Source organism: Eimeria tenella, genomic scaffold, assembly GCF_000499545.2.
Source record: "Eimeria tenella Houghton genomic scaffold, Eth_scaff28, whole genome shotgun sequence".
Lineage (NCBI taxonomy): Eukaryota > Apicomplexa > Conoidasida > Eucoccidiorida > Eimeriidae > Eimeria > Eimeria tenella.
In genome coordinates this window covers 141,317-159,954 of record NW_013542676.1, presented here as the reverse complement: position 1 = coordinate 159,954, position 18,638 = coordinate 141,317, and the positions used below count along the sequence as shown (strand labels likewise).

The 18,638-nt window shown below is 49.8% G+C and overlaps 4 protein-coding genes across 4 annotated transcripts; 1 reads left to right on the top strand and 3 right to left on the bottom strand.

Moving 5' to 3' along the window:
• Positions 1-897: 897 nt before the first annotated feature.
• Positions 898-4,601, bottom strand: ETH_00012280 (uncharacterized protein; the record flags this gene model as incomplete). Its single annotated transcript, XM_013375458.1, has 7 exons — positions 898-1,001; positions 1,178-1,642; positions 1,953-2,154; positions 2,277-2,567; positions 3,202-3,293; positions 3,432-3,643; positions 4,003-4,601. The coding sequence occupies 7 exons, from the start codon at positions 4,599-4,601 to the stop codon at positions 898-900; spliced, it is 1,965 nt and encodes a 654-aa protein (XP_013230912.1).
• A 1,780-nt stretch (positions 4,602-6,381) lies between these two features.
• Positions 6,382-12,597, bottom strand: ETH_00012275 (uncharacterized protein; the record flags this gene model as incomplete). The annotated part of the gene is made up of 17 exons (XM_013375457.1): positions 6,382-6,586; positions 6,959-7,254; positions 7,446-7,483; positions 7,628-7,945; positions 8,228-8,327; positions 8,509-8,619; positions 8,896-8,946; positions 9,232-9,580; positions 9,702-9,813; positions 10,091-10,196; positions 10,548-10,616; positions 10,934-11,023; positions 11,172-11,288; positions 11,509-11,594; positions 11,738-11,789; positions 11,949-12,064; positions 12,387-12,597. The coding sequence occupies 17 exons, from the start codon at positions 12,595-12,597 to the stop codon at positions 6,382-6,384; spliced, it is 2,427 nt and encodes an 808-aa protein (XP_013230911.1).
• Positions 12,598-14,119: 1,522 nt separating this feature from the next.
• ETH_00012270 (uncharacterized protein) lies at positions 14,120-14,812 on the top strand (the record flags this gene model as incomplete). Its single annotated transcript, XM_013375456.1, has 1 exon — positions 14,120-14,812. One exon carries the CDS (start codon positions 14,120-14,122, stop codon positions 14,810-14,812), a length of 693 nt encoding a protein of 230 aa, XP_013230910.1.
• Positions 14,813-15,499: 687 nt separating this feature from the next.
• On the bottom strand, positions 15,500-16,917 carry ETH_00012265 (60S ribosomal protein L9, putative; the record flags this gene model as incomplete). Its single annotated transcript, XM_013375455.1, has 3 exons — positions 15,500-15,603; positions 15,763-16,185; positions 16,872-16,917. 3 exons carry the CDS (start codon positions 16,915-16,917, stop codon positions 15,500-15,502), a joined length of 573 nt encoding a protein of 190 aa, XP_013230909.1.
• Positions 16,918-18,638: the final 1,721 nt, after the last annotated feature.

Genomic DNA, 18,638 nt, shown 5'->3' with positions numbered 1-18,638 from the left:
ACACACTCGTATTGGGGAGGGGCGAGCACATCTCAGCAGTAGCTATCGCTGCCTCCTCTTCCAGTCCGACGAGGAAACGCTGTGTGTGCTGCTGAAAGGCAGTATGAACACGGAAGTGCGGTGTGCGGACGTCTGCCTTCAGCTTCCACTAGGTCTGGTATTGTTAAAGCAGCACCTTAACCGGACGGTTCCATCTTTGTCGCACGAAAAATTCCGGGGTTTCAGCCCCATATACAGATTCGACTACTAAGCAGTTCAGTTCAGCAGGAGATCCGACACAGAGTTGAACAAGGCCGTAGATATCGGCTAAGTAGCGACAGTGGGACGACTGGGTGCGGCCTCGGCAGACCGCAATGCGCAGACACGAAGTGCATAGGTTCGTGGTGGAAGCTCAGAGGTGAATGCCTGTTGATTTAGTTCCTCCATTCTGCAGTCATTCGGATCGGCTTAAGGCCACATTAAGCTGCAACATTTGTTAGATGCCAGTCCTCAGTGAACGACTTTCGCTTTGGTGCCCATGGAGGTTTCCAGTAGGGGCCTAACCAGAACCAGCGCCCTGACCTTCCGCGCATCTGTAACGCAGAAAGTCACAAGGCAAAATAACACGCGGCTCACGGAACAAGTGCTGCAGAAGTGAGCCCTGCAATTTCTCACCATCCTGGGCTTCCCGCCGCGTCGAGCTCTTGTGTGCGAGAACTTCGCGGGATAAAATTCGTGCGCCGTCACCTGCACACGGGGAACCACAGGGATCAAAACAGCGAAGGCCAGCAGTCATACGGACATGCAGAAGTACCAGCAGGCACATACACGGAGCGATACGCGTTTCTATATGAAAGGCATGGTAGCGGAACAATACATGAGCCCGGATATATGCGCCAATATGTCCGGGCTCTGTATCTAATATTCGTAGGCACTATTCGTCGGTGCCTGCTTAAGTCGCTGCGGCCTCACCGCCACGTCGAACTGCGCCATTATATCCTGAACTCTTCGGTCATCCGGCCCTACAGAAATGACGACCCAAAACCAGCGGAAGCTTCAATTTTTCCAGTTGAGACTACCAAGTAGGAAACACTTTGCCCGTGCTGCTCGTAGAACTCATGGGCTACTTGGTACCTAGTCTGGCTGAATCCGACGAAATAAATGCCTCTACTGCCAACTCTTGGCATCCACCACTTACCCAACGCTGCGTACATGCAGCTAAGAAGGGTCCGACCCGGACTGGGAGCTCGCGGCTCCAACCAAACGTTGAATGGGTGCACGCCAGTTCTCTTGGCTTCTGTGCAAGCCTTCCACGTCACATGTTGCAAGGAGCTCTGCGCAGCGACCGCTCGCTCAACGTCTCTATCCCCGTTGACATCTATTCGCATATAATTACACTTCGCTGCGACTGTGAGCCAGTCCACGTGGCTCTTCATCGCCAGTTTCAACCCCGCCGATTCAGTCTTGTCCAGGAAAAGACGAGCAGCTAAGCAGCGACGAGTCCTAGCTAGCCATTCTGCCAATTTCCAAAGAGGAACGCTCATACAGTCATCAGCAAAACACGTTGTTTTCCCCGCGTCGTCTGAAGATGCTGCCGTTGAGACTGCCGGCGGTGGAAGGGGCTGCGCGCCGCGCGCCTTGGTGAACAAGCTCTTGTTTAGGACTGAAAATAAAACTAACACCGGGGTGAAGCACAGTGAGAAATAAAGGTGGTAATATTATAGGTGTCTCCATCCGTACAGACCGGCTATGGTGTCTACATACGCCGGAAAACCTGTCACGATAACTCGCCAACTACTCCTCTCCAAATGATGCGGTCGTTTGAGTGAAAACTATGCAAATGCTGTTTAATTCAAGCTTTTCAATTATACACAACTTAGTCCCCTGAAAAGTTTACAAAAGATCGACACTGCCATGACTTCAGATACAAGCGAAAAGCTGTACTCCTTGGTAGGGCTGCAGCTGCAGCTTACGTAGCTGATTGTACAACGGCAAACACCGGATAATGGGACAGTCGTCCGAAGCCCATAGCGGTTCTTCAGTTCCAGTAAGCTCCTGCAGGGCTCCACGCATATCCATGGAGGCGGGCAGTGCATCTTTTCGTAACTTTGTTCCTGATGACCCTTGCCGGATATCCATAGCCCAAGAAATGACCTCATGCACTGCCTCCAGATCCTGCAGAGATGTAACTCGGAACCAAGACATACTTCCCTTTCTTTCCAGTGTTAAAAAGTGCAAGTCGTTGCTGTTAAGATTAAATCCTAGTGAATATTCGCTGGCTACCCATAGCTAGGCACCAGCAGGGCTGCGCGGCTTGCCGTTGTCTTGAGTTGAGGAACATCAAACAAAGCAACGGTGCCGCGGGCTGCCAAGCGCGCTGCGCGTTCGTCTGCATCCAGCAAATATCCAGCCGGTGACGAGCGTTCATTTTGCTTGTCTTCGCTGCCCAGTTTCACGGGTGACTGAAACGCCGAAAGACCTGCGCCATTGTTAATGATGGAGGAACCTCTGCGCACAGGTGGATGGCTTCCGAGATCCCTGCCCTTCAGTGGCGAGAAGAGACCCTCCTTCAGCTGATGCAGAAGAGACTGCAATATACCAAGGCCACAAAACCAGGTAAACAAAATATAGGCCTGGTGCTGGTGCTCAGAACTTGCCAGGTAAATAAGGCATCCATCTTCGCTGCTTTGCACTGTCAGCTGCACAGCGGAAGTACCTGAATTTTCTTTGGGTCAGCTCGCTGCCGTATGGATCCCTCTACTGCTCACTCAATCACATAGACACACGTCTGAACCAATACAGCAGCTCAGGTTGCTGTGGTGCAGCAATAGCAGTTTTCAAGCGGTGCAACATGAGAGGCACGAAGTGGAGAAGCGCACAAAGAGAAACACGGTTTCTCAACAAACAAGAGCACACAAGGCATATGGCTACAGCAAGATTTGTCTGTGGCTAAATAACTCGTTTTACACCTAGCGCTTGTTAAGCTGGGGCTGGCAAAGCATCGTGCACGTACGCTGATCCAGCAGCCGATCTCGAGGAGATATCTGGGCAAAAAAACAAAGAAACTATAGTATGACTAGGGGGACGCTCGGCAAGACAAAAAAATACAGATAGCACAACGCAGCAAAAAATATCCTAAGTCGAAAGGATGGCAAAAAACCGTCAGACACTCGTTCAATTCTAGTTCAAAAGCTCCCACAGATACTTTTTAAAAGCGCATACAGCTTCCGTTCCAGAGGAACCTGTCGACATGGCCAGAGAAACCGCAGCCATCAAGGCCTCCCTACGCGCGTCTGAGGCACCAGCAGGCAACTCTGCAGAGACAACAAAGAGAGAAACGAGCCCAAAATGAGGCATACGCACCAAGGCACACGCAATCTTAAGTGCTTCACGGCTGCTCCTTAACAGCTACAAGAGACAAGGACGAAGGCAGACACCGAAAAATGGCTCACCATCAACGACGCGGCCGTCAAGCATCAGCAGGCAATGAGGCAACGAAGAGACCCCAAAAGTCTGTAGCAACATGGGAGCCTTTTCACTTGTGGCCACTATTAGCTCCAAAGCAGCAGTTTTCCCTTCTTCTCTGCTGCGGCGAAGGGACTGCTGTAAAGAGGAGACACGAAGAGAGAGCCACTCCCGCAGCGCTCGACAGGCGCCACTCCATCTGACGGGGGGAACAGAAACACCAAGAAGAATAAACCAGAGGATTCAAGATTCGTCTCAAAGTAACTCTAGGTGCAACAGAGATGACACCTTCGCCCGTTTTATGTTTCCGCTCCTTTGTCTGGGCGCATTTGGACTCAATAGAGTGATTTATATCAAGACCAGCAAGATACCTAGGCAATATGGCAAACAGCAGCAGGCAGATTTGATGAAGGCAATATGTGGGGCAGTTTGATACGAACGAGCAGCAGAAAATAGCACTCGACCGGCCAATAATATCACGAAGAGGATACAGCTTTACCTACACCTGAAGCGTCACTAGCAGATTTGGAACTGTGAAGAAGCAATTGATCCTCTTACTCAGCAGTAAATAGCACGATGGCAGCCTTTGGGACACACAAGCCCGCCTTTTTAACAACAGACATAGCTCTCCTGTCAACAGTCTCCACATCTGCTGACTTGCTGTCTCCTTTGGCGGCAGCAGATATTCTTCCGAAGGAGACACCTTGTCGTATTTTGGCTTTTGCCAAGCAAGGCAACCAGTGGCTGCTAGCGTCAGTCACTACTGTAAACCCAGGCAGATCATCCGCATCAGCAGAGGACCTCTGGGTGTGTTTCGCGTGGCCGTTGCTGCTATCACTGTTGCTGTTTCTGCTGACGCTTGTGGTGCTCCTTTTGCCTCTGCTGCTGAGGTTATGAGAGGCAAATGTGCTAAGGCAGCGGCAGGAGCAAATAAAGGGCCATGAAATGAAGCTCGACATCATCTTCATAGGCGGCTCCAGCGAACGCATCCCGTTTGTCCCGCTTGTACATTCGTACTCGCGGTTTCGGAGCAGAAGATGGCCCTGAGATATATAAATGTGGGGCACCGCTGTGTAACCTAATGGCTCACAACGGGCGCAAGGAAGTCGCTTTCGTATTGCAGCAGCAGTCGCTGCACGCAGGAACTCATTTGCCATTGTGAGGATAACCCCAACGGAGGCTCGTTAAGGGGCAAACTGCCGAGTTGGAGAGCTCAAAAAATCCCTCCACATATCTGTTAGCAAAAAATGAGTGCCCGCAGGACGTTTCAAAGCTGTTGTCGGTCCTACTGTGAAATCTTCGCAAGAGTCGCCTCACCACACATCTCCAACTAACGGGCAGGAGAAAGGGCCACAACACGCGGCAGATTAACTGCTGCGCATACTCTTGTGAGTAAGCGGGCGGTGAAATGAAAGAGTCGTATTATGAGCCTTTGAATAAGCGATGAGTGACAGCCCCAAGGCATGCATGAGTATAACTTAAATTATTTGCCACGATGACCCGCCCACTTAGATTGAAATCAATTATAAATCTTTTTTGATGCCTAAGCACAAAATATGCTTGTAATTTTTTTCACACTCAGATTGTTGTTACCATTCCGATCGAAATGGCGCGATCTCCCCGTGCTACCGAAGACCTGGGGACTTCGGGCGATACTAAAAAGCAAGCAGTTATTTTCGAGTTATGCCTTTTTATAATTCGTTACCTGCCAAATTTCCCAAATAACTCAGGGTTCCGCACCAGGATGCGTTGCAACACAAAATACACATACACTCACATGGCAGGGACAAAGTAGAACTAGTCCCAATTTTTTGAAGAGGCTCGCTTAGTGCTCTCTTTGAGCACACGTTTTCCGACTTGTTCACACTCATAGGTCATGTTACACCTAAGCCATACTATGGATAAAATGTAAGTCCGCCATTGGGGTAGAGGCGCTATCCTGTGGTTGAGGCTGCACTGTTCCTCGGTGCAAAATTTTGAGCAAAAGTTCGCTCCCAGCTTTACAGATTCACAGTGTGGTCCTTGCTAGTTCTGGTTTCTTCATCTTGCAGATTCCAAAACCACGTTGGAGTCGGTAGCAAGCCACAGGCATGCTTTGTGCTTTATGACTCGCACCAAAAAATATCGAGGCATGCACGTGCTTATTTGCTCTTTATGCGTAGGTCTGAAGTAGAAAACTTCAATTAACAGCCTATGAGGCACTGGACACCACAAGCAAAGCGCAGCTGCACATTGCTTGTGGTGTCCAGAGCCGGAGAAACAAGGGCGAGTTTGTTGAGCAAGGGAGTTTGTTCCGAAAAGTTACCGACTATTGATGGCCTGTGCGAAGGAAGCCAAACTAGGAGAAGTGGATTCGTTGCTAGGAGGCAGTACGGGGGAGCGATGAGGGCCCCACAGAGGCAGCGTCGCCAAAAGAGTCAGGGGCCCAGCTGCACGGTCGAAAACCAACTTAAGCAAATTATGCGCTCTCAAGCACTTTATGCGCCTTAATAATGATGATCTTTAGCACTGCTTGTGCACAAACGGATACGGACGCGGTGTTGATTGCTGTGAGCTCCTCTTAACTGTAAGTTAGGCGTAACTGCTGAAGAATCTTCAGGGTAATTCAGTATCAGACAACTCCCCTTTTTCGAGATATAGAGCTGCGAAGGGTGGCGTCTCCCGGTCGTCGGCCCGTGCGAGGCTCTGTTTACCTGACTGTACGCAGTTTGCATATCTATCTTTACACTTTTGGGGGCTAAAGACACTACATGAATATCCAGTTCGTCCTTGCTTAGACCAAAACCTCACTCTCAAGGTTTTGCTCCACGGCACTTTTCATGACGCCTTTCTATCAACTCGCAACGGGCTGTGTGACTGACTACCTTACAATGGTGTCCAAGGTAAATGTTGGGCTACTAAGAGTACCAAAATATGTCGCCTGCCTTCCCCTAGTATTCACTGGCTTGCAGGCTGCACGTTCTCTCTGTAATGAGAGAGATTGTCTGCCCTTTGGTGATGCAAAACGCTCCGCAAGTTGACGTCAATCTGGAAAACTAGTACGAGCACTGTTGCCACGCCAGCAGCAATAAATGCCAGTACTGGTCCTAGCCGTGAGTCTATACGCTGCACAACGTTCGCTACTCCCGCCTTCGCAACTCTCCTGAAAACATACACACAGTCGATATACATCATCACGTAGTCTTTCACATGCACGCGTTTTACAAGTAACAGAAAAATCAAGAGACCATAGTGCTGGTGCAGCAAATTCAATCCCTACTGTGAGATTCGTTGGCACCGCTTCGCGTATATCGTGTAGGCTCCGCAACATAGGAGAGCGCAGGCGCACGCCAGTATAAGGACAACAGCTAGTCCCCAGCTTCCGCTTAGCGTTTGCAAACAGCTGCACAGCATGTGACACCAACAATGCCTCTCACTGTTAAGTACAAGTTCAACTATTACACTAAAGAATAGTTGGTGTTAGTGCACGCTTGGGGAATGATGTGTGCATCTGTGCGAGTTTTAGTGAGCTTACGCAAGGCTCGCTCCAGCCAGATAGAGACCTTTTTGAATGTAGTGGAGGAAGGTGCGTTCTCCAGCGAAAGACGTTTTTGGGTCAACTTTCCTCACAGTGCGAATGTGGCGGCGCATCAGTCGTTGTTGCATGGAGTCTGCACTACTTAGAATAACTCCACAAGTCCTCTCTTCCTCAAATTCCCCCTCAGCAGACGAGTCCTGGCAAATGGGACGAGGAGCCTGCTGAAGCTGCAACTGCTGCTCTGTCTGTAACCAGCAGAAAGTACGATGCGCTGCTGTCGCCGTTACATCCTCCTGTGTACAAATACAATTGCTGCAAGAAACGTTCATAGCGGAAGTATTACCGATGTATGCATATTCTATCGGCCAAGCTACTTCCACATGCTGCGCTCATTAGTAGAATACGGGCCCCCCAAAAGCATGTCATGCATTGCAGCTCTAGTTACCACCTTGGGAAACTGCAGCTATGTGTGAGAACCGCGTACCCAGTCTGGTTCCGTTGCAACCACTGGCTTGCCCTCGCCTGCACCGCATTACTGGCCGCGTCAACCCAGCTAGGTTAACGGGTGCACTCACCACACGTATGTGGCAGATGCTACCCGGTTGTGGGAGCTTTCCTACAAGCTGGCTAGACTTATGCAGTTAAAAATTGCGAATCTATACCTACCAACGGGAAACAAGCTTCGTCTCTTTACACCCAGGGCGTCAGACGGTGAAAGCCTTGGCGCATGCTGGTCTGCTAAGCTGCGAGCTAAAGGGGTCAGGAGACTATCAGGACTATTCCGCAGAGACTCGAACAGTGAGCCACCTAGCGCTGGCACTCCAAGGCCGCTGCGTTTCTTGTTGGCTGAGCTTTGCTCATCTTGATTCTGCTGCTGAGCAGACAGCGGCGTTTGCAACCAGTGAGGCAGCAGCCCGCTGCTGATCTTGTCGCGATGCAGGAAGGCCATTCCGTGCTGAAACTTCGAAAATTTGTACACCAGCGCTGTAGCTCAGACGCATCACAGACTTCCATGAACGTAACTTCCTCCAATGTCAACGAAACACAAGAGGGAAGTTCGTTAATTCAGCGGCGTGTGCAGCACAGTTTGCATACTACAGAGAGCTGTGAATTAAAGAAGGAACAGCGTCGAGCCAATCGAGCTTTGGAGCTCCATCGCATCCAACGTAATGAGACACCGTCTCCAGACGTGGAGTCGCTCCCGAAAAGTATCGCAAGAGCAGCTCACAGAAAACTTTACAACGATGTCCACGTGCATAAGCGTACTTGCATCCGCTAATAAAAGCATCGATTGTACCCAAGCAGGCGGGGGCTGCTGCTGAACCTTAACTTCAAGTATTGCATAAGGAAAGCGCACAACTTCATCCTGCAGAAAGCTCACACCACTACAGGGGCTACTGCGAACTATCAAACACTGAACTCTGGAATGTCAATTGCCTAGGTCACAGGAGTGTACTTTTCAAAATATTGGGTGCGTCATAACACCTATTTGATAGCAAAGAGAATAGATGCCTACATAACCTCTGAACAGCCGAACAAATCCATACCTTTCCGAGCAGCTCGTCAGCAAGTCGACACCAGTTGAAACCTCCATATTCCTGTCTTTGAGGTCTGTACTCGTTGACCATGCACAAATTCGTGTCCAAGGAAATGCGCACCTGTGGAAGCAAATGCGGCGGCCACATCTCATACATCTGGAGGCGAAATAGACGCTTCACCAACGGTGACGGCTGCAGGTCCTCACTCCAACTCTTGTCAATGTGCTGTTTACCAGTTCGGGACTTCACGCATCCCAAAATTCTACACGTGGGCACTATGGAGGCGTGCTAAAAGAAGTGGCACGTTGTCACCACAAGCGTGTACGGGACGCACTAATATGCAAGTGTGCTCATATGGCGACGTACAGAGCGGCAGTCAGTTAACTATGTGCTTACAGCATTCGATGTCGCCAACTGAAAGGCAGCCCGAAGATAGCTCGTCCGAAGCTGCATCGGAAAAACACAAATGCTTTATGCGCACTTGAAGGCACCCTCAAATGGATGCTGAGAGGCTTCTGTTGTACCCCAAATTTTTTCGCTGACGAAAGGTCACAACTAATATATACTGCAATGCCTGTAGTGATATACGGGGGGCAAGAAACGCAGCATACAAAAGCAACCCTCTTTATCACGGCGCTCAAGAGGCATGCGAAAACGGTTATGGAGTGATTAGAGCAAGAAAGTGCAGTAATGTTTTTGGCATGCACACGCTCTGCGTTGCTCGTTGATTACCATTGGTTGAAGCTGATGCTCTGCAATTTCTTCTTGTATTTCCTCTCCTAGCTCGATTGCCTTTTTCAGTTTGCCATTTTTCGCGATATACTCCGACGCGGCAATCCCCGCAGTGTCAATAGTCACACTGTCGACTGAATCAGGCTTTGATGACTTTGCTGCACTTGAGACAGTAGGATCTCCAGGGCTCTGGCCGCCATCAGTTTCTGGTGGCTCAAATCCAGAGGCCTCCAGCAATAAGTCTCGCGCTTTTCTTTGCAGGAGCATATAAGGCGCGACCAGTCTCTGCGGCACGACGAAGCGTTCTTTCGTGCTGCTCAGGCCACTCCAAGATTCATGATGTGTTTTCCTGAAGTTTGCAGCAGACAGCAAGTGGAGAAGTGCGTAGCAAGTTCATGTGCTCACCTTTTCAGCCCTCCCGGAATTTGCAACAAAAAACCGAATGCCTTCAAGAAGGTGATATCCCTCACCGCTCAATGAATATGTCTTCATCTGGGCCGTTGTTGTTGGTGCCGTACCAACGAAACCGCAGCAGCTGCGCGCCTTCGAAGCGTCTTATGCGGCGCTCGTAGCTGTACGCATCTGTTATGCAAACACACCCACGCCACCGCAAATGTGTTTAAAATGAAAATATTCAGTCAGGCATCTGTGTGCAAACGAGTCAGAATAAGAGAGCCTATGGTGAAAACTTTCAGTTTACATTATACGCTGCCTGCTGCTACATGCGCATGACGCCCTGCGCGACCATGTGCTGCCCTTATGAATTACAATTGCAGCAAGCTGCAGTGGCTCTGCAAAGGCGGCCGCACTATAGATAGAATACAGTGGAAGACGGCGACGGTCAATAAACGGCACCCACTTGCACTGTCAAAATATACTGATGCTACCATCTGTGTTGGTGCAAGATTAGAAGCACGCTGCTGGAGCTTTTCCAAGGCACTCCTTGGACCTAAAAGTGAAGCCTCCTGAACATAGAAGTCACATAGGCGGGCCTCTATACCAAAAGCAATGAAAAACGAACACATGCAAGTGTGCGTATTCTAAAAGCAAGCATAAAAAGAAGGAACGGATATCTCGTTTCAGAAGTGTACCGTCCCCTTCATATAAAGAATTCTGTATCCACATACTTTGTTTGAGTAAACCGTCTTCATCACAACGTCACAACAAAAGTACTGAGGTGTATCCGTGCAAAAGTGACTGCGGTGGTTGACTTGTGTCCAGTTGCTAGAGTAGTAGCTGCCGCAAATTATGCGGGTTTTACGCAGAACACTTATGAACCTCTGCAAACATGGACAGTGCCGCTAATTCGAGCTCACCAGTTCCTTATCCGATGTCCCAAATACCAGAAATGGCAAATGACGTACAATCAGGCACTGAGCCCGCACCTGTAGACAAGTATGAACTTGATGCAAAGCCGCACTCCACACGCTGTTTTCCCTGTCTTTACCAAATACACGGGCCACCCTACTAAACAAGTAGATAGCTGCTATTCACGGTCCGTATGCGCCCTTCGATGATCTTTTTCCCTTAGAAAAAATATTTGCCAATATTGCGAGCCCGTTTGTCCCCGTTGTGTACAGCCAACTGAGGTTGCAGCTTCCCTGGTTCGCATAATGCATGGGTATGTTTGTGCTTGCATGAACCTCCACAAGGATGCTGCGGCCCCCTTGCGTGCAAATGAAAGAGCATTAGCAGCACTTACAATGTTTTCCGGTCTGATCCAATACTTTGTTGTGGCCCGGACAAATGAGTCAGGCGGCTTCCACGCCGCGGACTCTAGCTGTTTCCCCTCCTGCACATTCCCCAGCGTACACAGCTCGCCTCCAGTTTGCTTCACGCCCACGATGCACCTCATCAGCCAATTCTGTTTTTTCAAAAGCACGCCGCGAGCACAAGTAAATATTGTCAATCCTAGGTCTGGTGTTTGCTCATCAGCGTACAAGTCTAGAACGAAACTTCCCCCAAAGAAGAGACAACATCAGAACGAGTCGTTCAAGGTCGACATTGCAGTATGCCTCCTTCAAAAGAGATGTAGAAAACCATCGTGCAGTCTTCGCCTGCATCACAGGAAGGTAGTTTCGTACTATCGTGCTATCAGCTCCGCACACAAGTACTTTCTCAAAAGCTGGGCACACCTATCATCGTTTCTCCCGCCTGTAGTGGAGGCCACTTCCGTGCAGACGGCTCGCAGACCCAGATGCAGACAGGACTTGTAATGCTATACAGGCCAGTGCCCTCCCACAGCTTCTAAAGAATCAACGTACTACAGCTGCTTACGCCTGTGAGAAGACGGTCGAAATGGGAACAGAGGGCAAGCAATGCTTTGTGGTTCGTCCTGATGTACAAGTCAAGATGAATTATTTCTGCGGCAGAAAATGGATTATTTAGCAAAGGATGGAAACGTGAGCATACGCATCAGGACTGCGGCACGAAGCGTATACGGCGAGATGCAAGAGCAACGGCAATGCAGGGTTCAACAGCCTCCGACAATGCAGAATCCACACACCCGCTGACTGTTCTTCAATAAGTAATTCTTCGTCTCCTTGCAGTTTTTCGTGCTGAGCTCCCACACAACAGCAAAGGTGCACTGATTCCCTCGTAAGACCATCAGCGGCCGCTCTCCAGGAAACACATGGGTTTTAAAGAAGAGAGTTGTCAAGTGCAACGCTAGCTACGCATGTAGCGAAGCGACAATCGAGCTTGGAATGAAGACGCGCCTGTTCCATGCGCGCAGCGATGAGCCTTATGTCCGACTGAATTTGTCGTTCCTTCTCTGTCGCAAATTTATTTAACTCGTTCACTTGTTGTTGAAGGAGACCCCAGAATTGAGCCTCTGTACGGACAAGAGGTCAATCAAACATCACAGAAGCAGCATGCGTGCGAAAACTCGAAAGTCCCCGAACCTGAGAATCAAGAGGTCAAGGGTTAGCGCGTGATTCATGATGTCAACTACTTAAACGGGCACGGTACACAAAACTCACCAGAAAAACAAACTTAGCTTGTTTGAGTTTAACGATTCACATGTGTGCATGCCTCGACACGCGCCCATACGCACGACAAAATGTGTAGTTGCACGCACCCAAAGTCTGCATACTTAGATGGTCTAACCTTCGCTGCTGGCGGAGCTCCACTGCGCATGAGCGGGTCAGTCCTACCTGGTAGTAGAGACAGTGTTTCTGCTTCAGCCCTCAGACTGGATCCCGCCATTCCATCATCAGCCCGGGCAGCTGCCGCAGCTGCAGAGGGCAAAAAGTGGGTGTGCGAAGGGTCTGTTGATGCAGACAAGGAAGCTGGTGAGTCCACGTCTTGCTGCTCTCCTGCAGCAGCTGGTGACGTTGGTTTTTGAGCTCTGCCATAGGGGAGCATTCGGGGCCTCTGTAGGATGTCAAGGCGACGCTTCAGACAGAAAACGAAAAAATCGGAACGCGGAACGCGGAAAGAAATCGAAAACAAATGGTTCAGGTCATGGGACTGCGTACCCGGGCTTGGTGATGAGCTCAAGATGGCCACGCCCAATCATAAGGGAGGAGTACACAGGGTGCTTACTCGCACAGTCGCTCGCTGGCGTTGCGCTCGCTGCACAAGACTTTCCAGCTTCTTCTTCAGGCGCCGGATGTCCACATAGGCGGAGAGATAGTGCGCAGGGACGCGTATTTGAAATGGAGGGGCGGCCATCGTCGATCAAGCGTGCGCAAAACTTTAGCGTAGGAAAATTAGCCTCATTGTGATGCAGATGAAACAGTGGAGCTCCGAGCAACAGGGCGCTTGGCCTGCAGGAGGAACCGGTACTAGGCCAAGCTCAAACTGAAGAAAGAAACATCAACAGCTTCTTTAAGGTGTGAGGTAAGTGGAGACCTTAGGTCGCGCTCATTTAGCGGGAAGCCCTCGTTACGCGAAAAGTCGCACAGGCGAAACTAGTGGTCCCTCATTGCGCAGGTGTTACGCGGACGCGGCGATTGCACGAAGGGCGAACATTGAGAAAAATGCAATAATAATCAACGTCTATGGACGAAGGCTCGCATAAACAGAAGCCTTAGCGCTCATTGACTTAAGCTTACGAAATGCTATAGTATAAGGAGAGATGACAAGTAAATCTTAGGCTAGGAGACCCCGCACACCGTCCCTGCAATTTTCGTACATTGATGCCCAATAATGTGTATGTTACTTCCAAACCAGATTGTAATTGCCCAGTTTACTTTTTCAATTACTGCAACGAAAGATGCGCATGCGCGCTGCTGGCACGGGGCTTTCTTGGGTCCTGCACGATGCTCAGTCTTCTCGATGACGCACCGGTTAACGAGTGAATGTTTATTTGAAACAGAAAATATTTAGCAAATGTCCACATGTACCTTTTGTTTCTGTGCTTGAGTGACGCTCTTCGCCTTCTCAGCCGTCGGAACTCTTCGCTGGGCCCTTGCAAAGTACCCTCCGGTGCGGAGGAAACGACTGCGAGGGGCGACATAGACTGCCCAGCGGTGTTTATTTGCTAAAATATGGATACCTGTGCTCAAGTAGTGTAACGAGCACTTCAATCATGTGCCATAAGCGGTTACGACACCTGCCGCTCGCCGGCGTAGTTCACGTCTAAAGGACTTTGCTGAGGGCAGACACAGCTCAGTGTAGTGATGGAGCCACTACTCAGTAGGTTTACTTGAGACTCCACTCTCGTTAGCCAAAGTACTCAGGGGGTATGGAAGCTCTAACGGTAGTCCGGTGCTGTAGTGCGCAATGCGAAACGGAGACAGAGACTTGAGAGGGACGGGTAGAGCAAATGATCAGGTTCTCTGGTGCATCTTTTCAAGGAAGACGTATAAAGACGACTTTTCATCTCAAGTCTTTTTCTCAGTTACGCCTACTTTGAAATAGGCCACTGCACATCCGTTACACTATGGCGGCTGAGGCAGTGGATGGTTCGGCACTAGCAACGCGGGAAGCTACAAAGGACAGAACATCTAAAAGAAGCGTCACAGATGCGTATCCCGTAAGGTTCAATATTCCCGAGGCTGACAAGGAGGCTGGCTCTCCCCTAAAGGAGAAAAGTGTACCACGGGGCCAGGCCACCGCCAGCTTGCTTCTAGAAGCGCCAGCAGGCCACAGCCAAGATGCTGCGAATGCTCCTGGAAGAAAGCCCACTGTGCATCTCGGTGCTGATGGGCGTCCCCTCCCCATACTGAAGGGAAACAGGGGTTTTGGCTATGCCCAGGCGCGACGGCTCGTAGAACAACTGCGAGTTAAATTCGCCTTCGACAGGAATGAGACGCGGTTCTATTGTCCAGATACAAGCGAACACGCTGAGCCACCCCCCGCTCCTGCCGAATTAAGAGGAGCTGTCCTAGGATTTCTGAAATCATCCAAGAAGGTAATTCTGGAAGCACAGGAAATTGCTGAAAGCGCCGACCACCAAGCCGAAGAAACCAAGAAAATTGAGGAAGAACTGACAACAATGACACAAGAATATGTGGAAAAGCTTGAGAAAAGAAAGGCCATCCAGAGAGCAAAGGCTAACCAAGCAATCGTTGTATCATCCACGAGGCCCCAGCGGCGTTTCCTATGCTGTGGTGGCTCACCAGTAGTGCCATGAAACCACAAGCGCACGAACCGCTGCATCACCTTTGTGTCTCACGCACATTGAACAGGGACAAATCTGTAGCTCAAATGCAGCGCACTGAAAGGAGCTAAACCCTTTTCGCTTGCTCCTGCCACGAACGTGCCATTAGGAAGATTGCTTTTGATGGGAGTCCCAACACACTCCTTTCCGGAGAGGATACAATAGTTGGTGTTGTGGTTGAACAGCAGAAGGCATAAACTCTACATATGTATAACACTGTTGAGCTTGGAAGTAACGTACTAATACGCCAGAGCAACGCTTCTGTCTGCCAACACTCCACCAGCACGACGCAACTTCGCGAAAGAAATGAAAGGTGAACACCGTGGCTGTGCTAGAGTACTATTCACTAAGCATATATCCAAGCTGCCACCCACTTGGTCAGGCCAAACGGACTATTATTGATGTCCTGCAGTACTATTCGTGCGAAAAGTATAGGCCTGCCCGCTGGCTATTCTTGTAGGGTCTTTCATCCTAAGGCAATGCTGCGTACAAGAACTACAGGCTGATGTGAAACGAAACGAAGGCGGCCTGTTCAGCTGAAGTCCTTAGAAAACACTACAGAAGTCCCTGCAGCGCCTTCTCTGCCTCTTGGCGAGTGCAGCTGGCACGGGCAATTGCTTATGTATCCCCGAAAGTTCACAAGCAGCAGGAATCATTAACTCAATCAGTCTTCTCCAGCGTTCCTTTCTCAGAGACGTAAATTCCATCCAAAAACTTCCGGATATCCTTACGGCGCACCAGCGTGGCCTGGTGGATGAGTGCGGCTGCAAAAAAGCACAGCGGACCAGAGACTTGACATATGCAGTCCCGCTAAAACCAAACCGCATGGACGCCACTTTCCCAATATGACCCTTCACAATAATCTACTACGGCTGCAAAGCAGTTCGGCTGCAACTGTTCAGCAGAAGAGCCTGCAGGATCACCTGAACGGGACACCAACTCCAGGTCTGTGCCCTTTAGGGCTATCTCGTCCTTGACATTCGTGCTCTTTTCACAGACAACGCCTGGAAGAAGCTTGACGATGCGAACACGTTTCTCTCCCAAGAAGTTCCGGATCTCCACAACTTTGCCGCCTTCAATGATATTCAGGTTGATGGGAAAGTGTGAGTATACGAAGCGCATCTTGTACTCAAACTGCTTCGTCACCCCCGTAAACATGTTGTTCAAGTGAGAGCAAACAGTGCGCAGGCACGCAATGTCTGACTTCTTCCCCTGCCACGTTGCTACCTTTACGCGTTTGGCATCCTTAGTGGTGTGCAGCACAAGAGGCAGGTGACGAAAGGTCCGCTTCAGCTCCCCGTGGGGCCCCTTCACCGTAACCTCCCTACTCCGGACTGAGACGGTAACTGCGAAAGGTAAAGAACTCACACTACTTGCAAAACGCTGCGAAGCGGTAACCAGTCTTCCATCGCATGCGTTCACACTTTCAGTGACACCAGTAGCAAAACGCTCAAACAAATCACAGAAAAGCGCACGACTGCTGCACAGATATCAAAGTCGAGAGCAAAATATATCACTGGGGACAAATATATTATTCCAAGTCCGCTTCATCACGGGACTTTCATGAAGGGGATTCACAGGGCAAACTGCGGCCGCATGACTTCCAAACTGCAGCGCGTGCATGTTATGTAATTATGATGTGACAAGGGGAAGAGCTACGGAAATGCACATAGCAAAGACCGCCGGGCAAGATGCCTTTCTGTTGGTACCCCCCCACCGCCGCGAGCGGCAACTTAACGGATCGCAGACTTTCGGCTTGAGAAATTAAATAATGCATAACAGGAATTATGTGATTTTAGAAAATGCTGAGCAATTCAGTCGTCAGCATCGCCAAGCTTTGAGTGACTTCGACAATCCGTGGCCTCCATCGCCACTCCGGAACACCAGGAGCAATCGCAGACGAACATTCCACTGGGAAACAAGCCATTAGATACTTGATACATCATCAACACGAAACAGATACTGCTTCAGTCAAGAAGGTAGTAATAGCGCATGACAGCCTCTGCAGTGCCGAGTGGGGTGCACCGCCTACCCCCGTCGGGCACTCGGACGCTCTGCTCAGAGTACACCGTCTTCATTTTCAAAAGCAGCGTCAATAAAGAAAACACCGTCGAGGACCGCTTTACTCAGTGATTCCTCCTTCGTTGTCGTTCGCCCGCAGCTTCTTTTGCTCCCCGCAAGAGCAAGGCAAGCGCATGCGTGGGGCTTTGGGGCGGGACCTTGTCGTAGAGGAGCTTGTTGATGAGCTGAGTATTGGGACAAGTTGTGTGATGTGTGATACCGAAAACTGGAAGGAGCCAAGATTTCATTCATAGGTAGACTATTGGAAGTGCGGTAACACATGGTATTTGCCACACGCGTTTGCCTCACCGTCAAGTAGCACTACGCAGACGAGTTTGCAGCGCCACAGTCCCTGAACGTGATTCAGTCCTAATTCTTTACCATACGTTACATTAGACCATGAATAGAGTATTAAGGCTCTTTTCTGCTAATATCAGGGCTCCACAGCTGCAGCGAAACGTAAGGGGCCTGTAAAGGAAAGGAGCAGGTTGTAGGGGCTCGCGCGAGACTAAATCCCAGCAATGACCGATATAATTCAAACTAAATGAATTTCATAGCACGAATTATATGGACTCTGATGATGGTTTGATGCCGCGAACTCCACTAGGCTTGGCTGTGGAGCTCCCTACAGCAAAGCCTAAGCCCAAGGCATGGGGCTGGCAGTCGTCCTGTAGCTAACAGGAACTCTCTACACGCCTAGAAGTCAGGCGTTTCGAGAACAACTATGTTTTTTATAGAGCCCCCTGCTCTAAGCATTTAGTCTATACGTTAATAGTGGCTGTGCTTGCACCACATCGTAAACGATGTTTGTAAAGCGTAGGAACTTTGGCTTTGATTTGTCAGTCCCACAAGGTGAAATTCACACTGGAAGAAAGGAAAATTTAAAAAACTAACCCTAGCTGACTACAAACAGCCGCAGTGCAGCGTCGCATACCTCACGATTAGTAATATTTCCTTGGAGCAAGAAATGACTTTTCCTGTCTCATGTGGGCGGTGATGAAATATTCGTGGTGTGTGAAGAGCATAATCGTGGAAAGCCTACGAATATGTGGCGTAGAAGCTCTCCAAGTGTTGTGGATACAGATCCGTAGATAGGGGAACTCCAAAGTACAAGAAGGCATTTACGAGATTTTGGTCGGGAATCGCTGAAGCTGCTGCTCCCTCGTTGCTTTTCCGGACTATTGGACACCTCAGATAGGCTGAAAATCGGCCCTGCGCGGAAAGGAGGTCTCCTTCATCAGGTGTTAGGGGTGAAGCTGCCGTGGTTGTGAGGTGGGTGCAAGGCAATGATTCGCCAGGCTCCTCGCGTCCCATGATGAAAGCTCTACCGTTTCGCCCTCCGTGGTTTACATGCCTAAACCGGGAGGAGCTTTGGGATAATAGAGATATTACGCCTCATGCCTTCCCACGGCTTTCTCTCACTTGGATAAATTTGTAAACTGCGCAGTGTGCTCCTCGATTTCATCCCTCTACTTTACACTAGCCAGCTATTCTAGCATCTTAGTTCGTGAATGCATACATAAACCACCACAGAGCCGCAGTTTCACCACTTCCCAGTCACTCACATGTATGATGTCCATGAGATATATTCATTGCAGCGCGCAGAGTCCACAAGGTATGCCAGGAGCTCCTTGCTCTAAACATGAGATTGCATCGTATATGGGTAAAACGCATTTCTACTAACTTAAAGAAGGCCCTCATGAACCTCCCGTCCTCGTGCTTCAGAAGTTCCTGATGT